At 33.6% G+C, this 27,624-nt stretch overlaps 2 protein-coding genes across 3 annotated transcripts in view; one reads left to right on the top strand and one right to left on the bottom strand.

Moving 5' to 3' along the window:
* The window catches only part of IFT74 (intraflagellar transport 74), an 89,846-nt gene that overhangs the window by 27,634 nt on the left and 34,588 nt on the right, over window positions 1-27,624 (top strand). For both annotated transcript variants that reach the window (XM_025922474.2, XM_086685421.1), the window contains exons 8-13: window positions 215-276; window positions 15,949-16,087; window positions 17,442-17,504; window positions 21,386-21,529; window positions 23,186-23,226; window positions 26,030-26,109. In XM_025922474.2, coding sequence (XP_025778259.1) covers window positions 215-276; window positions 15,949-16,087; window positions 17,442-17,504; window positions 21,386-21,529; window positions 23,186-23,226; window positions 26,030-26,109 — 529 coding nt within the window. The remainder of the gene's footprint in view (window positions 1-214; window positions 277-15,948; window positions 16,088-17,441; window positions 17,505-21,385; window positions 21,530-23,185; window positions 23,227-26,029; window positions 26,110-27,624) is intronic.
* Window positions 5,493-13,415, bottom strand: LRRC19 (leucine rich repeat containing 19). The gene is made up of 5 exons (XM_025922561.2): window positions 13,315-13,415; window positions 9,266-9,355; window positions 7,471-7,984; window positions 6,625-6,810; window positions 5,493-6,133 (listed from the first exon to the last, which is right to left on the bottom strand). Exons 2-5 carry the CDS (start codon window positions 9,344-9,346, stop codon window positions 5,805-5,807), a joined length of 1,110 nt encoding a protein of 369 aa, XP_025778346.1. The 5' UTR covers window positions 9,347-9,355; window positions 13,315-13,415; the 3' UTR covers window positions 5,493-5,804.

Consider the following 27,624-nt stretch of genomic DNA (forward strand, 5'->3'; position numbering starts at 1 on the left):
GAGATTACAATGCCTGTGAAAAAGACTTCCTTTTCCAGGGGTTGTAGTTCGTTCAGTGAAATAAGTACTGTATTTTTTTTTTTTTTAAACTTTGACAGTGGCGTTAGGATTATGATAATCTCTCAAATTGTTTATGACCAGCATACCTTTTAAAGAAGTAGCTCAGTTGAATGGTAATTTTTATCACTAACTTCTGTGTTAACTCTTTATTCAGCTTAAAGCTCAAAATGATCGAGAAACACAAAGTATGGATATCATATTTACTGAAAGACAAGCGTAAGTACAATACATGTGGAAATCAAACATTTACAAGTGAACTGTATTAGGCAATTTAACTTTGGAGTCCTTTATTTCCTTATAAATTTTCTCGTTTTCCTCTGTTACATTTTTTTATTTTAAAAATTTGAATATTTGCAAAACAGATTTTATTGTTTATATATTTGTTATCTTCATTTACCACTAAGAAGCCAAATCCTGTATAAATAAAATAACTACATAGATTAGATAAATACAATTTCTGTTTTAAGTACTTTAAAATCTAAGATGGATGAGAACATCTCCATCTCTGCCACTTTTAATTTTATTAATTTTATTTTATTTTTAATTTTTTTAAGGTTTATTTATTTTGAAAGAGGACATGAACAGGGGAGGGGCAGAGAGAGAGAGAGAGAGAGAGAGAGAATCCCAAGCAGGCTCTGCTGTGTCAGCGCAGAGCCTCACTCAGGCTTGGTCTCAGGAACTGCGAGAGCACGACCTGAGCCAGAGTCAAGAGTCAGATGTTCAACCAACTGAGCACCCAGGTGCCCCTACCACTTGTAATTTTAACCTGAGCTTTTTAACTATTTTGAATTTTGATATTTAAGTTCCAGCCTAATAAAAGGGACATTATTAGTGGGCTATTTATATTATTTCATTATTCAATTATTAGTTTATAATTAATAGTTATATTAATGTGTGTGTATATATATATATATATATATATATATATGGATCTTTATATATAACATGTTTAAAGAACATGTGGCAGTGACAGCAATGTCTACAAAGATGTAGATGTGATGTGGTTATCTTAGTCCATTTGGGATGCTATAACAAAATACCATAAACTTAGTATTTTATAAACAACCAGAATTTGTTGCTCACAGTTCTAGAGACTGAGAAGACCAAGCTCAAGGCACCAGCATGGTCCCATTCTGGTGAAGGTCCTCTTCATGGTTCATACCAGGCATTTTCTTGCTGTATCCTCCCAAGGTAGAGGGGGTCTGTGGGATCTCTTTTATAAGCGTGCTGATCCTATTCATGAGGGCTTCAGCCTCATTACCTAGTCAGTACACAAAGACTGCACCTACTAATACCTTTGGGGGTTAGGATTTCAACACAAATTTTGGAGTGACATAAATATTCAGATAACAGCAGTTAACATAATTATTCTTCCTTGATTTTTAGCCTTAATTAAATACTAAGGCGATGCAAACATAAAAAGATAAGCTATTATTATACACACACCCCATACATATTTTGTCTCAGAATTTTATCAGTATTAATCTCTTTGAGAGCGAGGATAATAAGTAACCGTAATTACTGAAATTCTGTAACACCACATATACTGTCCTATTACTTATGCACGTAGAGTAAATATTTGATAAAGAATAGGATGTTTACAGGTAATTTTAAAACATTTGGAAGATAAATATAATTTTTCTGTTGATTAAAAACAAAGCATCAATCTATCGTTTGATGCTGTTATAAAGTGTGCCTTAGAAATTGCAAATCCCAGGGGCGCCTGGGTGGCGCAGTCGGTTAAGCGTCCGACTTCAGCCAGGTCACGATCTCGCGGTCCGTGAGTTCGAGCCCCGCGTCGGGCTCTGGGCTGATGGCTCAGAGCCTGGAGCCTGTTTCTGATTCTGTGTCTCCCTCTCTCTCTGCCCCTCCCCCGTTCATGCTCTGTCTCTCTCTGTCCCAAAAATAAATAAATGTTGAAAAAAAAAAAAAAAAAAGAAATTGCAAATCCTGGAAGTCCCTTCCCATTTACAAAGCAAATTCCATATTTATGGTGACCAGGTTGTTACTAGAAAATTTTCTTTTTCACTGTTGTTTTTGTTCTGGTTTTAAACCATTTAGCAAGTATTTATCACTTACCATACATAAAATACTCTCCTAGGTACCTAAGGAATAAATAATAAACTGTAGTCCATTTATATTTTATAACGGACTTTGATAAAAAAAAACTATATAAAGTGTTTTTTATAGAGTTTAGAACCTTTAGAGTCTAGAACATTTAGGTCCTCATTTATTTCCTCATTTATCTGCAGTTGTATAATATTCAAGTCAGATTTGTATATATTATATGTACATGTTTTATAGATATTTCATCCAGAAAGATAACTCACAGATTATAAATTTAAGAATGCCACAGGCTTTATGTCTATTAGGTTCATTTAGTTGAGGAAAAAGTTCTTAAAATATGGTAGTTTGTGGGGCGCCTGGGTGGCGCAGTCGGTTGAGCGTCCGACTTCAGCCAGTTCACGATCTCGTGGTCCGTGAGTTTGAGCCCCGCGTCGGGTTCTGGGCTGATGGCTCAGAGCCTGGAGCCTGTTTCCGATTCTGTGTCTCCCTCTCTCTCTGCCCCTCCCCTGTTCATGCTCTGTCTCTCTCTGTCCCAAAAATAAAATAAACGTTGAAAAAAAAAAATTAAAAAAAAAAAATACGGTAGTTTGTCCTGAAATGTGAGAACTTTCAAACTTAATATTGGCAGTTTGTAATTGAGGCTGAGTGAAATTGGTTCTCCTGACCCTGTTAAGCAGAAAATTAAATTAAGAACAAAAGTTACCTTCAAGAAGTTTACTTTTATATGCAGAGGGATAGACTTACGTCATGTGTTAATCAGATGGTCAACATCTCAATAACACAAGGCTGTATCTTGACCACATTCAAAGGGAACAAGTAATTTCATACCTTGAGAAGGCAAGTCTAAAAACTTTTTTTCATTCTCTTTTATAGTACTACCATTTAGTGATTTAGTGTGGTGACTAAACCATCTGGTTTATTATGTAACACCTATTCATAATAAGTTAGTTATATTATGCAGCCTTAATATATTACTACAGTATTAAGAAACTTGGTTTTAATTTAGTTACGCATGCCAAAAAAAAAAAATTTAGTTTTGCATGCCAGTATTCAATTATAAGAGTTTTAAGAAAATAGATGTAGTTTGCTCGTGTAGTATTTCATTTTACTACATTTTTTTCAGTATTAATATTTGTCTCTTAGGAAATGATATTTTGGTAAAATAATAGCTTTTTAGAAAAAGGTGCATTTTTGGGAATGCAACCTGGTGCAGCCACTCTGGAAAACAGTATGGAGGTTCCTCAAAAAACTAAAAATAGAACTACCCTACGACCCAGTAATTGATCCACGGGATACAGGTGTGCTGTTTCGAAGGGACACATGCACCCCCATGTTTATAGCAGCACTATCAACAATAGCCAAAGTATGGAAAGAGCCCAAATGTCCATTGATGGATGAATGGATAAAGAAGATGTGGTATGTATATACAATGGAGTATTACTTGGCAATCAAAAAGAATGAAATCTTGCCATTTGCAACTATGTGGATGGAACTGGAGGGTATTATGCTAAGTGAAATTAGTCAGAGAAAAACAAATACCATGACTTCATTCATATGAGGAATTTAAGAGACAAAACAGATGAACATAAGGGAAGGGAAACAAAAATAATATAAAAACGGGAAGGGGGATAAAACAGAAGAGACTCATAAATATGGAGAACAAACTGAGGGTTACTGGAGGGGTTGTGGGAGGGAGGATGGGGGTAAGGGGCACTAAGGAATCTGTTCCTGAAATCATTGTTGCACTATATGCTAACTAATTTGGATGTAAATTTAAAAAAATTTAAAAAATTAAAAAAAAAAGGTGCATTTTGTTTCCATAATTATTTCCATTGAGATTTAAAACAATAAAGTATAAATGATATTATCTAGTAAGAAATTTTACATGTAAAACATTTATGTCCTTTATTGAAAACATGTTTCTATAAACACAGACAAATATACATTATAAATAAGTGAGTTCTATTTGACAGGGCATATATATATCATCCTTAACAGTTTTTATTTTCCTCATTAGACATTTGAGCTGAATTTACTATTGGTATAATGGCTATTCTGCAGAATATAACACATATCTACATTATTTTTAGTTTCTTTTTTCTAAGAAACTATTAGGTGCATAGGCATTTTGAGAAATGACACAAAAATAAAACAGTGTATTAAACGCTTATGTTCCCATCTCCCAGCTCCATCAGCTCATATCCATTCCTGCTCCATACAGACCTCTAGGCACTCACTACTGCCTTCCCTGTATTACGATGAAGAAGTTCTAAAGATATTGTATTATTTCATCTATAAATGTATTTTATTTTAGTGTTTTAGAGATGTTCTCTTCTCTAAAAGATATAGATAAATACACTTAATTTCCACCCATATGGAAGGTAAAAATGATGGATTGTTTTTTACAGCTTTTAATGCCACTGTTTGCATTAAGTTGTTAAATTATGATTGCAGCCAACTGAATTAGTAAATAATAAGAATTAGTAAATAATTAACTTCAGACCCTTCCTATAATAGTTTAAGGCCATTGTTGTCCAAACTACATTTTTTGGACCATTAATGTGCTATGAACTCTTTATGGGCATACTTCAAATAAAGGGTTTTGTTGTCAAGTAAGTTTGGAAAATTCTTAAAACTTGGTTCTTGAAGAGCAGAGTACTTTAGCTTAGTAGAGTTTCAAATAAGTCATATGACAAAGAGTCTTGTTTCACTTTGTTTAAACTCAGTATTTCCTATAGGAATTCTGTAGTAATTTGTCCATGTACCTTTTCCTCCCTTATAAATATTTCTGGGCATTTTTCTGGAAATTAATATTCTGTAAAACAATTTGGGAAACATTGCTCCATCTACAGGATCCCAAACAGCTGTGCCTGGATCATTGGAAATTTCTCACGTCCAGCCAAATTCATTTGAATAGAGTTCTCCTAAGAGAGGGAAAAAAATAGATTTTTAAAAACAGGATTCACAGATCCTTGTGATAGCCACTTTGGAAGCCACCATACCGTTCATTTGTGACGACCATGCATTATGGTGATGGTCTTTCTTTATAGACAAAATCGGTACTTTTTTTTTTTTTTTTTGGAAATCAGTAGTAACTTGTTAGGGATTGTGCTTGGACATTGTGCCTGGGCTTTAAGTTAGTACTAAATTTTCAGGAAATTTATTGTGCTAATTCTGGAAGCATTGAAAAAATATTTTCCAATTCCATGAATTCATTCTATGAGCATAAAATCAATCTTAGTCTGTTGTATATTTAAGCTTCTTCACTTTGACTTCTCATATCCAAAACCTTTATTTTTCACTTACTCCAGTCAATAAATGTTAATATAATTTAATATGTAGTGAATCAAATATCTGGGCTAATATGAGAATCAGTTCATTTTAATTAATGAATAATTTACTTTAGGTCTTTTTCTTATTAGGATGTATGGTCTCCTGAATACTGCTGAGAAAAGTAATGCTTCTGTTGTAACTGTTAGCTACCGGATAATGTCGTTTACTATATTTGCACATACTTGCTCAGTACCAATGAGAAAAACATGATTTTATGATATTCATGTGTTGTAATTAATATGAAAGTATTACTAGCCACAGTTTGGTATGTCACATGCCTAATCTCTATGTCTAAACTGTGAGTGAGCCAATAACATTTTTAAAGAATCAAACATTGAAGAGAATTAATTTTCTTCACGTAATTCATGAGTATCTATATATTTGTCTTCAATAAACCCATCATCGTCTATTACAAATGAATGTAGTTGTTCAAATATTACTGTAGTTTCTTCAGAGTTTGTATGTGAGGCCTGTGAAAGAGAACTTGAATTTCCAGTAAAACCATCTTCATAGGTTTCTGCTTCATGCTCTTCCAGGCGATGATGATTGTAACTAAGCAGAAAATTATACCATATTGGGCATTTGATAGCAATAAAAATGAGGAATGAAGTCATCAGTACAGTGACTACCACACCGAGAAGAAAAGCCCAGCTTTTTCCAAGAAGTGTATGTTCTTAATTGGAATACCGAGAGAGAGAGAGAAAGAGATTTTGTTAAATTGACAAAAATAAAATAATCATAATTACATGTCCTAATAACTCCATAGTATTGGTATTAGAAATAAACACACATTCTAATTTTCTTTAAACAAAAGTTACTAAGACTGCAATAAATTAAGATATTTCATAGTGTGGTGAGAAAATACCTTTTTTTCAAAATAGCTACCTATCTTTGCAGATACTGTTTATCAATTCACCTTAAAACATTATTGATTTATACCTGTTGAGAATTGTTACTTAACCAGTCGAAAGTAAGGCTCAGAGAAGTTAAATAAGTTGCATTATGGCATTGGATGGTAACTGGCAGAACCTGGTTTGGAAACCTAGTATTTTGTAAATCTTTTGTTGAAATGAGGAATTGTTCTTTTACATTGTTTCTAGAAATTTAAAATTCAGTTTATTTAGTCTACTGCCCCAATATTAATATTTAAGACCAGTACATTACCTGAATTTTTTAAGTTGTTCAAAGAGCTGTTAAATGTTGAATTGTTAATGGACTGAGAGTGGTTATAAAGATCTTCATTTATAGGTGGAGAAAATTTTGAGTAGCATTCAGCATTGTATGGTACAGTTGTGATACTATAGCGTTTCAGGATATCTGGGTAGGCACATGTGGTGATGTTCTCATTTTCTGGTAAATCAGAATTAAGATTTGTTACGGAAAATAAGATTAATAATATTAGTAAATTTTTATAGCTAACATTTTATAATTATTTTTACCTAGAATTTTTGGTAATGACCTGTCGTCATTAAAGATTATAAGAAAGAAACTCTTGTATTTGCCTAGCAACACTATAAGGGAAAGATTCATATTCTTGTTTATTAAGTTATTTTATGAATATAGTTCAAGTGTAATATGTTTATTGTTTAGTTTATGTATTAAAGTAAAGATGGTATGATTAAGATTGTGGTGAAAATTGATCACAGGCAGAGCATGGTTTGCAGTTAAGCAAATAGGGCACCAGTTTTTATCTACTCTCTGGCAGGATATCCTAAGAAAAGGAAATACCTAAAAAAAATTACTCTTATGTATTCACACTGCAAACTTAATACATGAAGTGATAGTATCATTTCACATATATAGAACATTTAAAATTTTCTTTTTTTTTTTTTTTTTCCTGAAAGGCAGAAGAAGAACATCTATTCAGCAATTACTTTTTATTGTTTCTTCCTGCTTCCCTTAAACAGGAATAGTTTCTTTTTCTTTAAAACATGAAGTGAGAGACTTTCCTGGGCTGAAACAATCAAAAATCAATCACATTTTGGTTTTGATTAAATTATGTTAGCTTACCTAGTGTCACATTTGAGGTGTTCAACCATTTCTGCAAATTCAGTAGACTACAAGAGCAGTTCCATGGATTTCCATATAAAATTATTAATTCCAGATGAAACATTCGTGGTACATCAAAATAGCTTATCAAATTGCCTTGCAGATTCAGAAGTATTAGGTTTTTTAGAGGCACAAATATATCAGGATTCAGTTGAAATATTTTGTTTTGACAGAGATGTAACTGTTTTAGTTTATTTAAGCCTATGAACGCACCCTGTTGAATTATGTGGATGGAGTTTGTACAAATATTTAAAATTTCTAGGTTGGAGAGGTTACCAAAGCTGTTATTATATAACATAATGATATTGTTCTCAATCAAATAGAGTTCAGTGAGTAAAAAATAGGTCTGTAGAACCCTTGTGTCTGTAACATTCAGAGAAATTTGGTTATAACTGAGATCAAGTATAGTAATGTTTTTATTGATATCCACTGGAATTAACGAATAATTCATTTCAGTGAAATTATATTTGACTTCCTAAAAAAGAAAAAATCAGAAATTAATTAGGAAAAATATTAACAGAATTTCCCAAATTTTCATATCCAGGTAATTAGATATTTAGGAGAAAATAGTTTTAGGAAATATTTCCTCTCTAATATTTGATGTTACAGTGTAAAAAAGGTAAAGAAAATACTTTTATTTCTTTATCGGGATGAAATACTGAAGATTAAGGAAATTCTGATACATGTAATTGAGCAAAGATCTTCTAGTTTACCATATATACTTTATGTTATTACAGAAAGAAAGACTATGGGTGTAATTCCATTTATGTATGTGGAAATACATGGCAAATAATAATTCTCTTATTTAGTACTTCATTTGTGCAGATTTATAATGAAACTTAAAATTTGTTGTTTTTAAAAATCAGAGCTACCAACACTAGGGCTATTAAATCATTCAGAAATACTACTCAAGATATAACTCTATAGAATTAACAACTCAGTTTCGTGTTTTAAAAGAAAATATTTATTGGGGCACGAGGGTGGCTTAGTTAAACGTCCAACTCAACTCTCATAATTTTCAACTCAACAACTCAATAATTTTCCTCATAAATATATGATTTAAAAAAAAATTCCTACATTTTAAAAAGTAGTGTTTGGGGGTGCCTGGCTGGTTCAGTTGGTAGAGCATGTGACGCTTAATCTTCAGGCCCTGAGTTTGAGCCCCACTTTGGGAGTAGAGATTACTTAAAACAAGACAGTGGTGTTTATGTCCTGAAACTAATCTCACATTTTATAGTGAAAACTTTTAAAGAACTAAGTTAAAAAAAAAAATGGGGGCACCTGGGTGGCTCAGTCATTTGTGTCCGACTCTTGATTTCGACTCAGGTCATGATCCCAGAGTTGTGGGATCAAGTCCCACGTTTGGCTCCATGGCTGAGCATTGAGCCTACTTGTTCTCTCTCTCTCTCTCTCTCTCTCTCTCTCTCTCTCTCTCTCTCCCTCCCTCCCTCCCTCCCTCCCCCTCTCCCTCTCCCTCTCCCTCTCTCCCCCCCCATCTGCCCCTTTCCACCACTCGAACATGTGCTCTCTGTCTAAAATAAAAAAATAAATAAAAAGCATGTGTTTTCAATTTATAAAAAAAAATTTATAGACTGCTTTTGTCAAATTAGAATCCAGCTTACATATCACAGATTTTGAATATAGACAGCTAAACATTTGGTTGTGATAGCTTGGATTTTTTTCTTTTATTGTCTTGGGATATTTTACTAAATGTACACAAAGTATACCTTTGAAAATATTGGTTGTAAAAACTTACTGTTCTAGAAGACTGGCTGTCGTCTGATAACAATAGCATGGAGAGGGGCCAAAACAAGATTGTGATGCATGTAGTTTTCATATCGCAAGCCTGATAGAAAAGAGAGTATTTTCATCTCAGTAGGATACTAGAACTTTAGAGATGATTGAGGACATTTTGATTTCCTTTTTTCTCCTTGTAAATCTATTTTTTCTTAAAATATGTAAAATGTAAAACAAGTACATGTCCCTGAACTCTTCCTTGCTCTCTAATCTTAACAAATTGGAAAGCTCCTGGCAAATGAAATTTGAATATATTTTAGAATGTTTATGAGTTCCTGAATTGATTGAAAAGAAATTTAATAGAACTGGTTGTATATTTTAAAATTTTAATAATGTGCATGAAAGAAAGTTTTATATACATACATATGTGTACATGTTTAATATGCTTATATTGTTATTTCTTGGTTTTTTTAGATTTTAGGCATTGTCTGTTGGTATAATCCATTGACTTAAAACCGTAGGAGTTGAGAGCTCTTTTTCAAACACTTGCTACCTTCATCTCCAATCCATCAAATGTATGCTTTTTATCTCTTCATTCTCCAAACATAGTTACTTATAATTTTGGCTAGATGAGTATTCAGGGCTTATCATGAACGTATAAATACTGTTAATGACTGAGCCATGTAACAGGATTACTTTCCTGTTCCTGTACACTTTTTTTTCCTCTAAATTACTGTATTTTTCATGTGCTTAGGTTTTTTTTTTTTAATTTTTTTTATGAATTGATACCTAAACTCTCCCCTAACATATCGCTAAATAGTTTATACTTATTAGATATTTAACGTTCCATCTTCTTAAAGAAGTCTCTCCTTAGGCCTTACTTAGAATGAAATTGCTGGACTTTTTCTTGGGAATCCCTAAATGTTATTATCCTTAGTTTTTTTATTTTGTTTTGTTTTGTTTTGTTTTTCTCTTGGACTGGTTGGCTTTTCCAAAATGACTTTCAACTGTCTGAACAGATAAGGCCAGGTAGTGAGCTGAGAGCTGAGTGGTGAAAAAGGGGGTTTATCTCAGTAATTAGTATGTAAACTTTAACTTACTCCCCGTTTTTGGCCTAACATTCCTGCATTCACTTGTGCTTAGTGCCCAGATTCCCTTTGTTGTATTCTCTCCAGAGAGAAAAAAAAGGCCTCAGTCTTGTGCTTATGTAGGAGAGGAACTTTACTTGGCTGGGCAGAGGCAAGGAGGAAGAATTTTAACTATGTTTTATTCCTTTCTTCTCCAGTTCCAGAGTACCTGGTGCTGCCAGTTTCTGGGCCATTTATGGGTTCTGTGGTATAATTCAAGCAACTTCTCAGCTTGCCCCACTGCTGGCTTGGAAACATTTTGCTTTCCTAGATTCCACTTAACCATTAACTTTCAAGTTTCTTGGTTTTATTGCTGTTGCCCTCTCTTCCATTCTCTTTGTCCTTATTACTTTTTATTTTCATTTAAGTCAGGTTTGGGTCAGGAGTCAAAGTTAACTTGTACATCCAACATGCCATCTTTAACTGGAAATTGCCATTAATTTGAGTAAACTCTTGTTGCTAAATAATTACTTTCCATTTAGTCATTTTATTCATGACCTTGATGTTTCTTGTTTTTATCTGTTTTCTTAAAGTCAGCATTAGAAAACTATATTGCAAACAAATGATCATTTAAGAGGATATGAATATATGCTGTTATAATCCTTATTGGCTTTCTGAAATTTAGTCTTTTAAATCTTATAGCATTTCTTGCAATGCGATACTTAATATTTTAAAGGGTAAGTTTATTCCATCAGAGCAGGAAGTAGAAAACTATTCAGAATGAGCAAGCCTCATTTCAAGTTATAAAATCTGTTGTTGCCTCATTAGCAATGAGGAATTTACTGTTATTTCAGTTTTGGTCTATTTTAGTTCACTTTCTCATTACCTTCAGTATGTTGATTTGTTTATACTTATATCTCTTTTATTTCTCCTTTACCATAGTTAAATTTATTAGAAAAAGCCACTGCTGTCCTAGATTTCACAAACTGGATGTAGACTCAGAATCAGATTCTTTTAGAATCAGATTTAGAATCTGATTCTTTTAAAATCAGAAATGAGTTCAAGCTCTTATTCCAGAACATTGTCCACAAAAGGGGATCCCTAATTCATACATAAAAGGTACTTTACCCCTGTTTAACCACCTCTAGAAACATGTGTACAGCCTTGTCAATGGCTTGTGTCAGTATTTATCAGTGGGGTAGCAAAGTTCTTAGTGAGGGTGCAAATGTAGGTAAGGTAGTGGTGAGTAAGGGAAAAGTCCTATTTTTTTCAGAAATAAGTAGGATAGGGATCATTAAAGGAAGCAAATAGGCTACAAAAAAAAATGAGCTGATTCTAAGAAATTATGTGGAAAAGAAGCAGCTAAAGTATGTAATGGAGAGATCAGGCAGGACTATAAACCAATGTGTAATTTATGATCTTTATCCTCTATTTCATACTAATAATTGCTTTCTCTAGTGTGCTAAAGGTGATAAGATTAGAAAAGGATTTTTCCCCATTTTTTGATAAATTTCAGAGTTAGGAGCAATATATATGCAGAGCTTAAGGTAGATTCTGTATAAGAAAGTGTTCAGCAAATCTCAAGCATTGTTAGGTCTAAAGCTATGAAATGCATTGATTGGACTACACAGTCTGCGGGGCTTTTCATATATTTTGTGTGTCTTTTGGAAGGGGAAAGATTAAAAGAGGGGTGGGGGCACCTGGATGGCGCAGTCGGTTAAGTGTCCTACTTGAGCTCAGGTCATGATCTTGCAGTTCGTGGGTTTTAGCTCCTCATCATCGGGCTCTGTGCTGACAGCTCAGAGCCTGAAACCTGTAGATTCTGTGTCTCCCTTTCTCTCTGCCCCTCCCCTGCTTGTACTCTGTCTCTCTCAAAAATAAATATTAAAAAAATTTTTTTTTTAATAAATCAAAGAGGGAGTGGATGTTGACCATCACAACCCGAGTAGAGAAGTCCCTAGACAAAAACATTTGCTAGCATTATTGGCTATCTTAAAGAAATCAGGTGGGTGGAATAGCTAGCCAGTAGATAGATTATGCAGATTGTCCTTGAGTCACTTTACCGCATTTAAAACATTGGTGTAAAAAGAAGATATCTATTACTGCCTTTTTCCTCCCATTGGAATTTTTTCTCAATTTGAAATTTATTTTGAAATGATACTTGGGTTTGAATTTAGTGATAAAAAAATAAAGAACAAATGGAATAACAGTTTCTTTTAATTTACAAAATAAAGTGCCTTTTGACTTAGCTTACAGCCTACCTTACAGGAAAAAAAAGCTTTACACAAAAGTAAATAATAGGTAAAGAATAGTGTTCCCCTTAGTGCGTTTTCAAGTATAAGTTTCTTGGGAGTTTTTGGTTATTTACTTCCTATGACTTTCATACCATGAAATAAAAAGATGCTGCAATTATGTTGGTTTTGTTAAATAAAATGTATATATAGGTTTGCCATTAAATATTTTAGTTACGCCAGAATTTGATGTGTTTGAAGATATTAACAGTTCATGATTAACTTCACTTTTGTAGTCAACCATTTTATAGATTTTTTTTGCAAACTTAAACATTTTTATAATGGAAAATTTCAAGAGAAAACCTCTGAGCAAGGAGAATAGTCACACCTAATTTCAGCAATTACCAATTAGCGGCCAGTTGTTTTGGTTTTTTTTTTCATCTTTTAAATTTGTTTTAAGTTAATGTCATTTTTCAGAATGCTCTGTGATTAACATATTTCAAAATAAAAAGATCTTATATATTTGATTAGCTAGATGCAACCTTTTTCCCCCAAAAAAAGAAAAATTAGTTTGCATTGCATTATAACTTTATTCGAGAAAGTTTTTTGGCCATGTCCCAGGTGTATATTTCTAAAGTAGATCATGTGAAGATATCATATTTTCTCCTCTTTCATCACTTATTAAAGATTTTTGTACAGACTTAACAAATCTAAATATGTTTTTTTAATTCACCAGCAACCACCAAACCTATAAATATATAGGATCTTACCTTTACTTTTTTCTTTTGTCTCAGATTTGTGTGCTAAGGAGTCTACTGTTTCTTCTACACCACTAAAAAAAAGTATGTCATATGATTACATTTCACTTATGTTTTAACCTTTGTACCTAGTGAACACGTGATTAAAAAAAAACTAGACTTCCTTAGCAAAAGATTGACTAGAAGAATAGTTTCTTAAAGTCATCTTTGACTTTTTTAGCGTAACAAAGTGCGTTGTTTAACCTTTGTGTTTCTTAATTACTCTTGAAAAATTTAAATATTAGCAAATTCACTTTGCAAGTTAAAGTATATAATATTGAGAATGCATACTTTAAAAGATATATTGTTAGAGTGATTTAAAGTTAGTCCTAAGGGTATTTTGTGTTTAGAAAGACTCAAGTTGAAAAGATACCACCAAGTTTTGTATTCCCCTGAGTTTCAACTTTGTTATTTACTCATTTTTATGACACTGTCATTGGTGGTTTTACTGCCAAGTTATAACAGGAGCAAAGTGCTCAGAGCATCAAAAGACCTGACACTTGGCATTGTGTGGCCTTCAAAAAATGAGTTACCTTCCTTATGCTGCAGCTTCTCATCTGTGAAATAGAATACTGTATAGTATGAGCTCCCATATTACTACAGTAGACAGATAAATCAGGCAAAAACATGGTTAAGATTCCTTATTGATAGTGAATAATCATGGAATTTAGAATGAGTTAGTTCCAAAAGATTAACTCCTCTGAGCCTAGTATCCTTAATCTATGAAACAAAGAGATTGCAATAGATGACCTTTTCTGCTTGAAAGTTCTGTGAGCCCGTAAACCCGTATCAGTTCAGCATTTGTTGTACTATAGTAATTGAAATTCAAAGTGAAGATATCACTCTGTCCAGCAGTGAGACAAAAATAAATAGAAATTCCAGGTTGTTTGATTTTGTTCATTTTTTTTTTCTTAAGTTTTATTTATTTAAGTAATCTCTACATCCCATGTTGGGCTTGAACTCACAACTCTGAGATTAAGAGTCGCATGCTCCTGCACTTGAGCCAGCCAGGCACCCCTGATTTTGTTCATCTTTTATTGGGTTATTATGAGATATTATTTGTAGGAAAATTTCTTAGTTTAGATTATTTTATTCTGGTAGTGGGGTATGTGTATAAAAGGTGTGGAGGATAGGTGCATCTACAGGGTTTAGAGAGAGATTGTGAAAACTGTAGAAGTTGATATCTACATGTGAAAGATTAAATAGTAGAAGACTCATATTTTGAAACACAAAATAGAAATTTTGATGTTGAGACTAAACATTTATCTTCAAGTAGTCTTTTTATATGTCAGTCTTTAAGTATTTACATGATAACTAGCATCTTTCTATTTTTTTCAGAATTTTTCTCTACCATATTGATAATTGACCTTGCTTAGGTAATAAGTGACACATCACTGGTATTTCTTGTGATTGTATGATAAAGATGGTTATTGTTTATAATTAATTTAGTCACTACTACTTTTATATGATTACACTCGTGATGTTCCTGTTATGTTTTTAGGGAAATAAATTTATTATTTTGCAGTGCTAAAATATAGTTGATAACTTTGGGAATACCAATTTTTTTTAAGTTTATTTTTAAGAAAGAGAGAGAGAAGAAGTACAAGTGGGAGAGGGGCAGAGACAGAATCCCAAGCAGGCTCCGTGCTCTAAGCACAGAGACCAATGTGGGGCTCTGTCCCACAAACCATGAATCATGACCTGAGCCAAAATTAAGAGTGAGTTGAACGCTTAACAGACTGAGCCACCCATGTGCCCCAGAACACCAATTTTAATTAAAGCTGTAGATAAGCAAAATATATTATTATTCTAAAGCTCTGATTGTTTTTTAATCAAATTGCACTGTAGGTTTCCTTACTCTCAGATCAGTCAGAGCAGTGTTACTTTATATCATTTACATGGTGAACTACCATACAAGATTTCATTTGGTCAAAGAATTCTATAGCCAAAAGATGTTTAAAACCCACTATTCTAAAATTTAACTGTCTTCTTTCTCTTGAGGATATGGCAAAGTGTAAACACATCCTTGTATATATATGGCTTTAAGGATTTTCTGTGATAATCTTTGTGTTTTCTAATAAAGTAAAATGGACACTAAGGAAATAGAAGGATTTGGGGATTGAGAAGAAAAAGACGTAAAATAAATCTGTGCTGATGGGACCAAATTATTTTTTTTGGATGTATAAGGGATTTTCTTATTAATTTTTAATTGAAGTATGGTTGACACATAATGTTACTTAGTGATTCAACAGCTCTATATGTTATGCAACGTTCACCACAAGTTACCATCACCATACAACACTATATCGATGCCATTGGCTATATTACTTATGCTGTACTTTTCATCCCTATGACTTATACATTCCATAACTGGAAACTTTGTATCTCCCACTCCCCTTCACCCATTTTTGCCCACCCCTCACCCTCTCCTCCCCAGCAACTGCTAGTTTGTTCTCTAAATAGAAGTTTTTGTACATCTATAAGGATTACAAACTATGTTAAATAACTTTACCCTATTTAGTTCAGACCATGACCTGAGAAAAATTAATTGATGTTTTCCCCCTCAATATAGTAAGAGGAATATTACATGCTTGCTTTTGATTTCAGGAAGGAAAAACAAATTAGAAGTGTAGAAGAAGAAGTTGAACAGGAAAAGCAAGCAGCAGATGGCATTATCAAAAACATGTCTCCTGAAAAACAAGTCAAGTACACAGAAATGAAAACCACAAATGAGAAATTGTTGCAGGTAATTCTAATCACTGTTCTGTGCCAAGCATACAGCAGTCTTGCTAATAAAAATATGGTCTGAAGATGGGCAGCATTGGCATCCTGGAGATCTACTGATAAGAATATTTTAACAAGGTCTCCAGATAATTTTTATGGACATTTAAATTTGAGAAGCACTGATCTAGAAAACTTCATTAGCGTATGCTGCATAATGACCTAATCTGACTGTATTACTCATTTCTGTGCATGTTACAAAGATTCATGAAAACACTTGTTTTTTTAAATGAACTGTAAATGGAAATAATAAAAACTCTCATATACCAGAGCCATATAGATATTTACTCTCTTTCCTGCCTAATAAGCAGCACCTAATAAGCATCTCTTTTACCGTGTCCTTGATTTGAACATCTCTTGCTTCCTAATCATGGTGTTTAAGTAAAAATTTGGGGGCCTGCTGAGGGCTCATTGAGAATTCTCCCAACATTCAGTTATGGTGGTGACTTAGATTAGCAAGTTAGTGCCTTTACATGCCTATATATCCCTTAACCCAACAGTTCACAGAGAATTAGTCCTCACGAATGCCAGTAATGAATAGTTTCTCAAATATTACTTGACTGACTATTTTTTAAAGTTCATTTATTTATTTGGTGGGGAGGCGGAGAGAGAGAGAATCCCAAGCCAGCTCTATGCTTAGCACAGAGGGGGCTGCTAGCTCCATCTAATAACTGTGAGATCCTGACCTGAGCTGATATCAAGAGTCAGATGCTCAACTGGCTGAGCCACTCATCCACCCACTTCACCAACAATTTAATATAACTTTTTATTCAGGATTTATAACATAAAATGAAACACTGAAGAAAAGACTATTACAGAAATGCCAGAATACCATGAAAATGTAATTAATCTTGCACAGCTGTTTTTGAATAAGTAATCAGCTCAAAAGTCTTGTCCCTAGGAGTGAGCCATGTATATTATGTGTTGGCTCTAAAAGAAATTAGACAAAATATATGAAAACATAGTTAAGAAATCAAAATTAAAAATCATGACCTTAAACAATGACATCATTAATTTGAAGGCTTCTGATATTTAATATTCTTGAAACACAATGATGATTCACTGTGTAAAGGGCTAGCTATCTTTGACAAGCTCATAAGGTATTTTTAAAGGTAGATCATGGCATAGTTTTTAGGAGTAATGAAAGAAATTAACAAAAATACAAATAATGTTAATAAATTCTAGTCATATAGCAAGATATGAGTTGAATATGTTTACAAAACCACAATCATATTTGCCACAACCACATTTGAAATGTTGAGAAACAGATTATTCTAAATATAACTTGCATATATATTTGCTTTTTTCCCTTTTCTTAGGAATTAGATACACTTCAGCAACAACTAGACTCACTGAACATGAAAAAAGAGAGCTTGGAAGCTGTACGTATAAAATCAAATAAAGGTTCTTATATTACTCAGCTACAAAAGATAATTCAGCTAAATATATTAATGGAACTCATTCAAGGACATATTTATTTAGCAGTTTACTAAGAGGAGTATAATTTTTTTCCCATTCATCACCACAAATATCCTAGTTTGTTAAGAAATTAGATTCAGTTATTGAGTACCTACTGTGTGCAAAAGGAATCATTCTGCCTTGCTGAGGCATGTAAAATCTAATGGTAAGTTAAAGACATGTGAAGAAAGAGTCTAATAAAAGTGAAAAGGGAGAGAGATTAGTTCATCACTTTAAAGATGTAAATGCTTGCATTTGTTATTTGTTTATTTAAAGTAGTTTTAATTTAAAAAGCACATGTGTTTTTTAATGAAAAATTTTTTTATTCAAAAAATTATTTTTTATTCAAAACAGTTGAATAAGATAAAAGTGAAAATGCCTGTTTTATCCCCTCTTTCTAGACAGAAGTACTTTGTATTTTTTGAGTGTTTACTATGTGCTTTTTTTGAGCTCTTTGCAAAGATCACCAGCATTGTTGTTTAATCTTTACAACAATCTCATAATCTTATCTTGGTTTTATTGTTATGGAAAACCTCACGTGGGATTCACACTTCATGTGCAGCTTGATTTGGTTTTTTTTCACTTAACATTCTCTCTTGAATTCTATTCACCTCAGCTATTATTGTAAATTATTATTGTAAATTATTGTAATTATTGTCGTAAATCATTATTGTAAATTACTGCACTGTGTTATATTGTATAACTATAACATAGCCTTGTAGATGAATAGGTTGTTTATAGTTTTTTTGTATTATAAACAGTGCTCAGTAAAAACATGCATTTTATGCAGTTATGTAAATATGTCTTAAGATAAATTTCTTGCAGTGGGTCAAAGGATACACACTTCTAAAATGTCAGGTTGCCAAATTGCCTTCCAAAGAGGTGGTTCCATTTTCTACTTCTAGATTCAATGTATGAGAGTGCCTATTTTCCCCTGCACTCATTAATGGCAAGCATTATCCACTTTTTCCATTTTTGCTGGTTTAATGGGTAAAAATTTCTATCTTGTTTTGATTTTCATTTGCTTATGCATGAAATTGAGTATTTCTTTATATATTTATTGGCCAATGTATTTCTTTTTCTGTGAACTACCTTTTCATGTCCTTTACACTTCAGTATACTGTCTGTACCTCAAACCTTGCCTGCCTTTCCTGATTTCCTATGGATTCCAGTAGGTATCATGATAGTAGGATTGGGAACACTTGTAGATTGACAAGATTACTGTCTTGCAAAAAGAATTAAGCATGAGTATTTTGTAATTCTTTTGGAAATTTACTGTTGAAAAAGTAGTTTGCTTAAAATGTTAAGATGGTTTTCTATATCTGATTGTCCTCATGTGGGTATATATAATTTTTATTTTTTTGGATCTCTATGGTAACAGATCTCTATAAGCTTCAAAGAATAAGGGCCATATTAAGTATTAACACAGCTGCCCTACAGAATTCCTCACTATCTGTTTTAGGGTATGTAGGGAATGTCAGGTCTTATTTCACTTGGCAAATTTAGTTTCTGCAGGAAGAGGTATAAGCTATATTTTTGGACTTAGTGTTTATATTGCTGCTACTTTTTGGAATCAGAACATGTATGAGTAAGATAACATGAAATTTTATAAAACTTACAGTATTCCCAAATCAGGAAAAGTATAAGTTACTAATTTTATTTAACTTTTGCCAGATTCCTTCTATTTTTTATTTGGACTTGTTCTTCAAGAAAACATTGTGTCAGATATCATTTAACTCGTATTTATTGAATATCTACTGTGTGTTCACTACTATGCTAAGTATTACTTGTTCATTTCACCAGAATGTAAAAAACATAGGTGAAGAATCAACATGAGTTTTATTCAGGAACGGTTTTATTGAGATACAATTTGAAGAGGTTTTTAGGATGATTAAGCAAAAGGAAGGGAGAGATGCGCCTGGGTGGCTCAGTCGAGCATCTGGCTTTGGCTCAGGTCATGATCTCACAGTCCGTGAGTTCGAGCCCCGTGTCAGGCTCTGTGCCGACAGCTCGGAGCCTGGAGCCTGCTTCAGATTCTGTCTCCCTCTCTCTGACCCTCCCTCGTTCATGCTCTTCCTTTCTCTGTCTCAAAAACAAATGAACATTAAATAAATAAATAAAGGAAGGAAGGAAGGAAGGAAGGAAGGAAGGAAGGAAGGAAGGAAGGAAGGGGGAGATAGCTATGAAAAAGGGTATCTCAAGATAACCTGTATTTCTTCTATCTGTATTTTATTATCGTGCTGTTTGACCTGAAGCTAATTGATTAATTGAGCTGTATATGTGCTTTTTTTTATTGGCTCTGAGATCAAGAGCTGAGAGCTGAGATCAAGAGTCAGACGCTTAATCAACTGAGCCACGTAGGCACCCCTGCTTTTTTTTTTCTTTCAAGATTTTATTTTTAAGTAATCTCTGCACACAGTGTGGTCCCTACTTACAATCCTGAGATCAAGAGTCGCATTCTTCACCAACTGAGCCAGCCAGGCACTTCTATAAGATGCTTTTTTAATAGACTTTCAAACATTTCCTCTTACACGCTTTTTCCTTTTTTTAATCCTTCTCTTTGGCTTCCAAAAAAGAGGTCTTTCATCTTAAAAATTTGGTCTTGTTCATGCTGTGGGCCTGGTTTCAGATATCATCATTAACTTTTATTTTTGCTAACTTAGAAAATTATTTAGATTTAGATCCTCTGTCTTTTCATCTGTAAAACAGAGATAATAGTATTATCTGATAGAGTTGCTTTGAATATTAGAGATAGTGTCTAAAGAACATGGAATATAGTGCCTGGCACAGGCACTTGCTTAATAACAGCTCCAAATGTCATTTTCCTCCTCATCCTCATCACTGTCAACATCCCTACCTCTTTTGGTTATCTAAAAATTATCACAGCCCTTAATTTCTCTTTGTGAACAGTGGAATAGTGGTGAATATACAAGACTATCCTATGTATGTGTATTAATTTCCTAACACTGCTGTAATAAATCCACACCAACTGGGTGGCTTAAAACAACAAATTTTCTCACCATTCTAGAGCCCAGAAATCTAAAATCAAGGTATCAGCAGAGCCATGTTCCCTCTGAGATACTGTTAGAATCCTTCCTTGCCTCTTCCTAGCTCCTGGTGGTGGCTATCAATCCTGGGTAGTCATTCCTTTATTTTAGCTGCATCACTCGTCTCTGCCTGTGTCATCACATGGCACTCTCCTTCTTTGTCTCTGTCTGTACATCTTCTCATAAGGACACCATTCACACTGAACTAGGGTCTATCCTAATGACCTCATCTTAACTGGAATAAATCTATGAGTGCTCTCTTTTACAAATTAGGTCATATTCATGGTACTGGAGATTAGGACTTCAACATATCTTTGGGTGACAAAGTTCAACTTGTAATATTGTAGTAGAATATATATGACTAGCCAGGAGAAAATATCTTCCCTCTAGAGATCAGGTCTTTGGACTTCCAAATGAATGTTGTGGTTTAAGTTGTACATACATTGTGACAATTTCTTAATTATCTTCCCAATGGTAGAGATGTCTGTCTTTGTTCAGGCGTTATATTTAGAAGATAAAATAAACCACCATCTTCTTGTGAATTTTAAACTGAAAATGGCTTATGAAGGAAAAGGTTTATTTTTATTCTTCCAATTTACAAATGTGCTTTGTAGCATTATTGAGTAGTATAGATATTGGATATCTCTATTTGAACATGCTGATGGCTTAAATTTGTCCTAATTCTTATAAACTAAAACCTACTTGAGAGTAGTTTTTATAAAATGCAATTAAATTTTTCTTCTTTTTGTGCTCACTAGGAAATAGCACACTCCCAGGTTAAACAGGAGGCTGTATTGCTGCATGAAAAACTTTATGACTTGGAGTCCCATCGAGACCAAATGATTGCTGAAGACAAAAGCATGGGATCTCCAATGGAAGAGAGAGAGAGATTACTTAAGCAGGTAGAAAAAACAAAAATACTTTACTATGTTAAGATTTGTTAAGTATTCTGATTATTTTATTTAAGGCATATATATTGAACAGAAAGCCAGTAAGTTTATTGTCTTCAAAAACAGTGAAAAGTGAGTTTCATCTAAATTAAGATTAACTGGGGTGCCAGGGTGGCTCAGTCGGTTAAGCGTCCAGCTGTTGATCTTGGCTCAGGTCATGATCTCACAGTTTGTGAATTTGAACCCTCCACCTGGCTTTGTACTGACAGTGTAGAGCCTCCTTGGGATTCTCTCTCTCCCTCTCTTTCTGCGACCCTCCCATCCCTGCTCACTCTCCCTCTCTCAAAATAAATAAATAAACATTAAAAAATAAATAAATAATGATGAACTATTTGACCAAGAAAATCTAGGTGCAAGTCATTTTTCACATAAGCTGTTTCTTGACTTAAATCCTAATTTTACATGGCTCTTGTGCACATTTTGGCCATTTTTCATGTTTTGGATCCATATAAGAAAACTGAAAGTCTTCTTTATTGGTCCATAAATAATTAGATGATCTTATTGAAGATCTGTTCCTTTATTTGTTTGGGGCCTAATATTTAGAAAACAAAATGCCCCAAGGCTAATGAATTTTATGGTGATTATTATCAGTGTCTCTGTAAAGTGAATGGAGTTAAAATGTACTATGAAATCGCAGTATGTCACCAGGTTGTGTCACATGTATTCATTAGCTTTCTTATTACCCCAAAGCTAGTTTTAATCTAGCACTAAGTTATAATTAACCTGTTGTTTATCCTGAGACACCCTAACTATAGGGCTCCTGGAGCACTGCATGTATATTTGGGAACAGCACCCATTAGGAACCTACAGATGAGACTCCTCTGTGGGATTAGGTTGAGCCCAAATGGTTTGGATGAACCTTAGGGATCAACTCAGGAACTATTTAAGTGTTAGAATCATTCCAGAAAGGTATTAAAATCTAGAATCTCTGAAGTTCCACGGAAAGAAATCATTGGACGCAGGGGAGGGAGAATGTGATCTTGGGATAGGATTGCCAGATGAAATACACAACAACCGGTTAAATTTTAATTTCATATAAACAATGAATAATTGTTTATAATATATGTATTATAATATATGTGTGTGTGTGTGTGTGTACACACACACACACACATATATTAATCATGGTAAATACGTGCCCTGAAAGTTATTATTTATCTGAGATTCAAATGTAATAGAGATCATGAAATCTGGCAACCCTGCCTTGTGTGGGTGTGGGTGAGGGGCTAAGGAAAGACAGTCTCAGAAAGCCTGGATATTTATGTAAACTGATCTAGGCCTGAAGACACAACAGCCTCATGGTGCCAAACAGATAGGTATAGATGTATCAGTCATCACCCTTGCTTTGAGAAAAAAGGGAAAATCTGAGAGTAGTTTCTTAATAATGTGTGTGTGTGTGTGTGTGTGTGTGTATACATAATTATAAAATTTTTATATATAAAATATATATATTTTTTGACTTCAAAGGTTGAATTTTAAGAAATAGATTTCAAGAAAGAGACTACATTTGACATGTTTGTACAACATACCTTAGAAGGAAATTCTCTTTAAGATAGCCTAATGATAAGTAACTCTTTTAAGTACTGTTTTGTTTATATGCTTTTATAGGTTAAAGAAGATAATCAGGAAATAGCCAGCATGGAGCGACAGTAAGTACATTTATAATATGACACACTACATCCATTTCACATGTTTTAAATTTCATTCTAAATGTGCAATAGGTACATATTGTTAGTTATTTTTTTCTATGTTTCACACTGATAATACTGATGTAATGTTCAATCTTATTTAGAGATTTAAATATTTCTTTTAATATTTAGTTAAGAGCCATTGGATAGCATAATTATTTTTTAAAAACAGCTCTATTAAGATATGATACATACCAGGGGCGCCTAGGTGGCTCAGTCGCTTAAGCACCCAACTTCAGCTCAGGTCATGATCTTACAGTTGGTGGCTTTGAGCCCTGCGTTGGGCTCTCTGCTGTCAGCATAGAACCTGCTTCAGATCCTCTGTCCCCCTCTGTCACTGCCCCTCCCCCACTCACATGTGCTCTCTTTCAAAAAAAACCATTAAAATATGTGTGTGTGTGTGTGTGTGTGTGTGTGTGTATATATGTATTCCTTAGCATACAATTCACATTTAAAGTATACAATTCAAAGGTTTTTAGTGTATTCAGAATTGTGCAATCATTACCTCAGTAAGATCCAACACCCCTTTCCTCACCCCCCTCATCCATCACTCCCAGCCCTAGTCTACCATTCTACTTTATGTTGCTGTAGTTTGGCCTATTTTGGATATTCTGTACGCATGGAATCATATTGTATGTGGTTCTGTGTGGCTAGATTCTTTCACTTAGCATAATGTCTTCAAGGTTCATCTGTGTGGTAGTATGTATCAGTATATAATTTCTTTTCTTTTCTTTTCTTTTCTTTTCTTTTCTTTTCTTTTCTTTTCTTTTCTTTTCTTTTCTTTTTTCTTTTCTTTCTTTCTTTCTTTTTTTTTTTTTGGCCAAATAATATTCCATTGTGTGAATATGCCATATTTATCCATTTATCAGTTGATGGGTATTTGGATTGTTTCCAGTTTTGGGCTATGATGGATCATGCTGGCATGAACACTGATGTATATGTTTTCACTTTTCTTGGGTTTATACTGAGGAATAAAATTGCTGGCCTATATAGTAACTCTAGGACCAGCCAGACTATCTTCCAAGAAGCTGCACCATTTTACATTTATACCAGCGGTACATGAGCATTCCAGTTTCTCCAATCCTTACCAACACTTGTTATTATCTGTTTGTTTGTTTTTTTAATTCTAGCCATCCTAATGGGTAGAAAGTGGTATCTCATTATGGTTTTGATTTGTATTTCCCTAATGACTGATGTTTATTAACCATGTCTATATCTTCTTTAGAGAAATGTCTGTTCATATCCTTTGCCAATTTTTAAAAAATACTTATTTATTTATTTTGAGAAAGAGAAAGTGAGCATGAGCCAGGGAGAGGCAGAGAGAGAGGCAGAGAGAGAATCCCAAGCAGGCTCCATGCTGCCAGTGCAGAGCCTGATGTGGGGCTGGAACTCAAGAAACGTGGGATCATGGCCTGAGCTGAAATCAAGAGCTGGATACTTCCCAAACCAGCTACCCGCTTTGCCCATTTTTTAATTGGATTATTTATCTTTTTATTATTGAATTATTAAGAAGTCTTTATATATTCTAGAGACATGTCTCTTATCAGATAAATCATTGTGAAGTTTTTCTACCATTCTGTTGGTTGTCTTTTCATTCTCTTAGTGGTGTCCTTTGAAGAGCAAAAGTTTTAGATTTGATAATGTCTAGTTTATTTTTTATTTTGTTGCTTATGGTTTTGGTGTCCTATCTAAGAAACCAATGCCTAATCCAAAGTCATGAAGATCTATGCTGATGATTTATTTTAAGAATTTTACAGTTTAGCTCTTATGTTTAGATCTATGATTCATTTTAAGTAAACTTTTGTATATGGTATGAGGTAGGGTCCAATTTTATTCTTTTGTTTGTGCTTATCCACTTGTCCCAGCAACATTTGTTGAAATATTCTTTCAATAAATATTATTCAATATTATTTCCCCATTTAATTATTTTTGCACCTTTGTCAAAAACCAGTTGTGTATCAATACAGGGTATCCCATTTCTGGACTCTCAGTTTTATTCCATTGCTGTATATGTCTTCCTTTAGTCCAGTACCACATTGTGTTAATTATTATGGCTTTGTAATAAGTACAAATGCTGTTTGTTAAAAATTTTAACCTATATAATTGTCAGTCAGCAGTAAATTTTTTATTATTCTCTAATTTTTGAGACTAATTTGTCAACTTAGTTCAGTTTTTATAGACCTGCAAAAAGAAGGTTGCTAAAAATTTTTCACTTTAATATCACAAGTCAAACTCAAGAAAAGGATGGGGGAAAGGTCTGCTATTGAAATCAGGCAACCTAACTTTCTCAGAATATACTTCTATTCTAAATATGAATCCTATAAAAAGATCTGGAAAAGATTTTTCTCTCTACAGTATTGTCTTCAGAATAGGGCATATTATTTATAGATATTATTTATGCAACTTAGAAAAGATTTCCTAACATCATATAATTTTTATTTAATGTTTTAATTTAATTTTAATGTTTTTACTGGACATCTAAATTATCTGTCAAATTTATTTTTTTTAAGTTTATTTATCTTGGGGAGGGGGGAGGGGCAGAGAGAGAGAGATAGAGATAGAGAGAGAGAGAGAGAGAGAGAGAGAGAGAGAGAGGAGAGAATCCCAAGCAGGCTCCGTGCTGTCAACATGGAGCACAATGCAGGGCTCAAACTTAAGAACCATGAGATCATGACCTGAGCCGAAATCAAGAGTCAGATGCTTAACCAACTGAGCCATCCAGGCATCCCTCTATCATAACTTTATTAAATAATATTTTCAACAGGTTAACAGATATAAAAGAAAAAATAAAGCAATTTAATGAAGAAATTAGACAACTGGACATGGATTTAGAAGAACACCAAGGTAATTTTTCTGGTATTTTTATAATGTGTGATAGCAGGTATATAGCAGTATTGATATAGTATTGCCCTGGACTTCAGGGACTATTTACGTGGGATTTAATATTTAATTCTGTATGATATCTCTAACATTACTAAAATGCTAAACTATACTATAATAGTAAATATAATTAATATTAAATTGTGTAAGTTGACCAAAAACTTGAAATAAAGTGGTTATATAATGACAAGAATTTGTTTTGCAAAGCAGTTTTTTTTTTTTTTAATATTTTATTTATTTTTGGGAGAGAGAGAGACAGAGCACAAGCAGGGGAGGGACAGAGAGAGAGGGAGACACAGAATCCAAAGCAGGCTCCAGGCTCTGAGCTGTCACCACAGAGGCCGACATGGGGCACGAACTCGTGAACCACAAGGTCATGACCTGAGCCGAAGTCAGACACTTAACTGACTGAGCCACCCAGGCGCCCCAGTTTTTTTAAAAAAATGAAATAAAATGGTTTAAAGTTATTACAGATTTCTAATTTATACCTTCTTAATGTGGTCAGCTATCAATCAACTGGGGTAGCTGATAGAATTGGGAGGAGAGAGAGGATCAAGTCCCAAACAGAAAGAATTAATTTCTTAGGGGTCCCTGTAATGAGGTAGCAAGTACTGATCTGATCCTTTCCCTACTTCCCCCAGCTGTGGGATATGAAGGGCCAAAGGGACTAGAACCCTTGTGGGAGCCTGGGGTATGAACATGTAGGGATTGGAGAGTTATAGTATATGTGTGGTTATATTATTTATATTTTTTCTTGATGTGTGAATAATAGCATTAGCTACTATTGATTGCTTACTTACCTGGATTAGGTACTATGTGATCTTTTCAAGAACCATTGAAGCCTTGTAAGCCCTTTTATACTTGTTGAAGCCCAGAGAAATTACTCAAATTCCCACAGCTAGGAAGGGGTAAAGTCTAGGTTTAGACCAAGTTTTCTTTGATCCCAAAGTTTTATTCTGTTGTCCAAGCCTAATCAGTGCTACATTTGTGAAGTAAAAATATTCCTATGAAATGCTTAGTTTTATTTACATATGGCTACTAGTAATGGCTTCAAGTAAGACATTTAGGCATATTAGGCATACAAGGCAGACAAACTTTAAGTTCCAGTTATCAGATAAACCTTTCTGAGCTTAAATTTTCTCATCTGCAAAGTGAATATGAGTCATTCCTCACTAAGTTTATGAATACTAAATGGTATATATGACAAGGTAAGCTCCAAATAAATTGTTAAAACTAAGGTCATACTATCTTCCTTATTAAATTATTTTATTGCTTTTAATTTATGTAGATCTAGTATTCTAGATTTTTTTATTAATAGCTTATTGTGAGAAATCTGATAATGTTCTTGATTTTAGATGCTTTATAGGAAACTTTCTAAACAATTTTCCTCTTCCTACGTTTAAACTTCTAACAACACTCAATTTATTTTTCCAGTAAAGTAATTCATTTTAAGGGTAACTATTAATTGCTAGTTCTAAG

Source organism: Puma concolor, chromosome D4 (genome assembly GCF_028749965.1).
Source record: "Puma concolor isolate L17-30 chromosome D4, mPumCon1.1.hap2, whole genome shotgun sequence".
Lineage (NCBI taxonomy): Eukaryota > Metazoa > Chordata > Mammalia > Carnivora > Felidae > Puma > Puma concolor.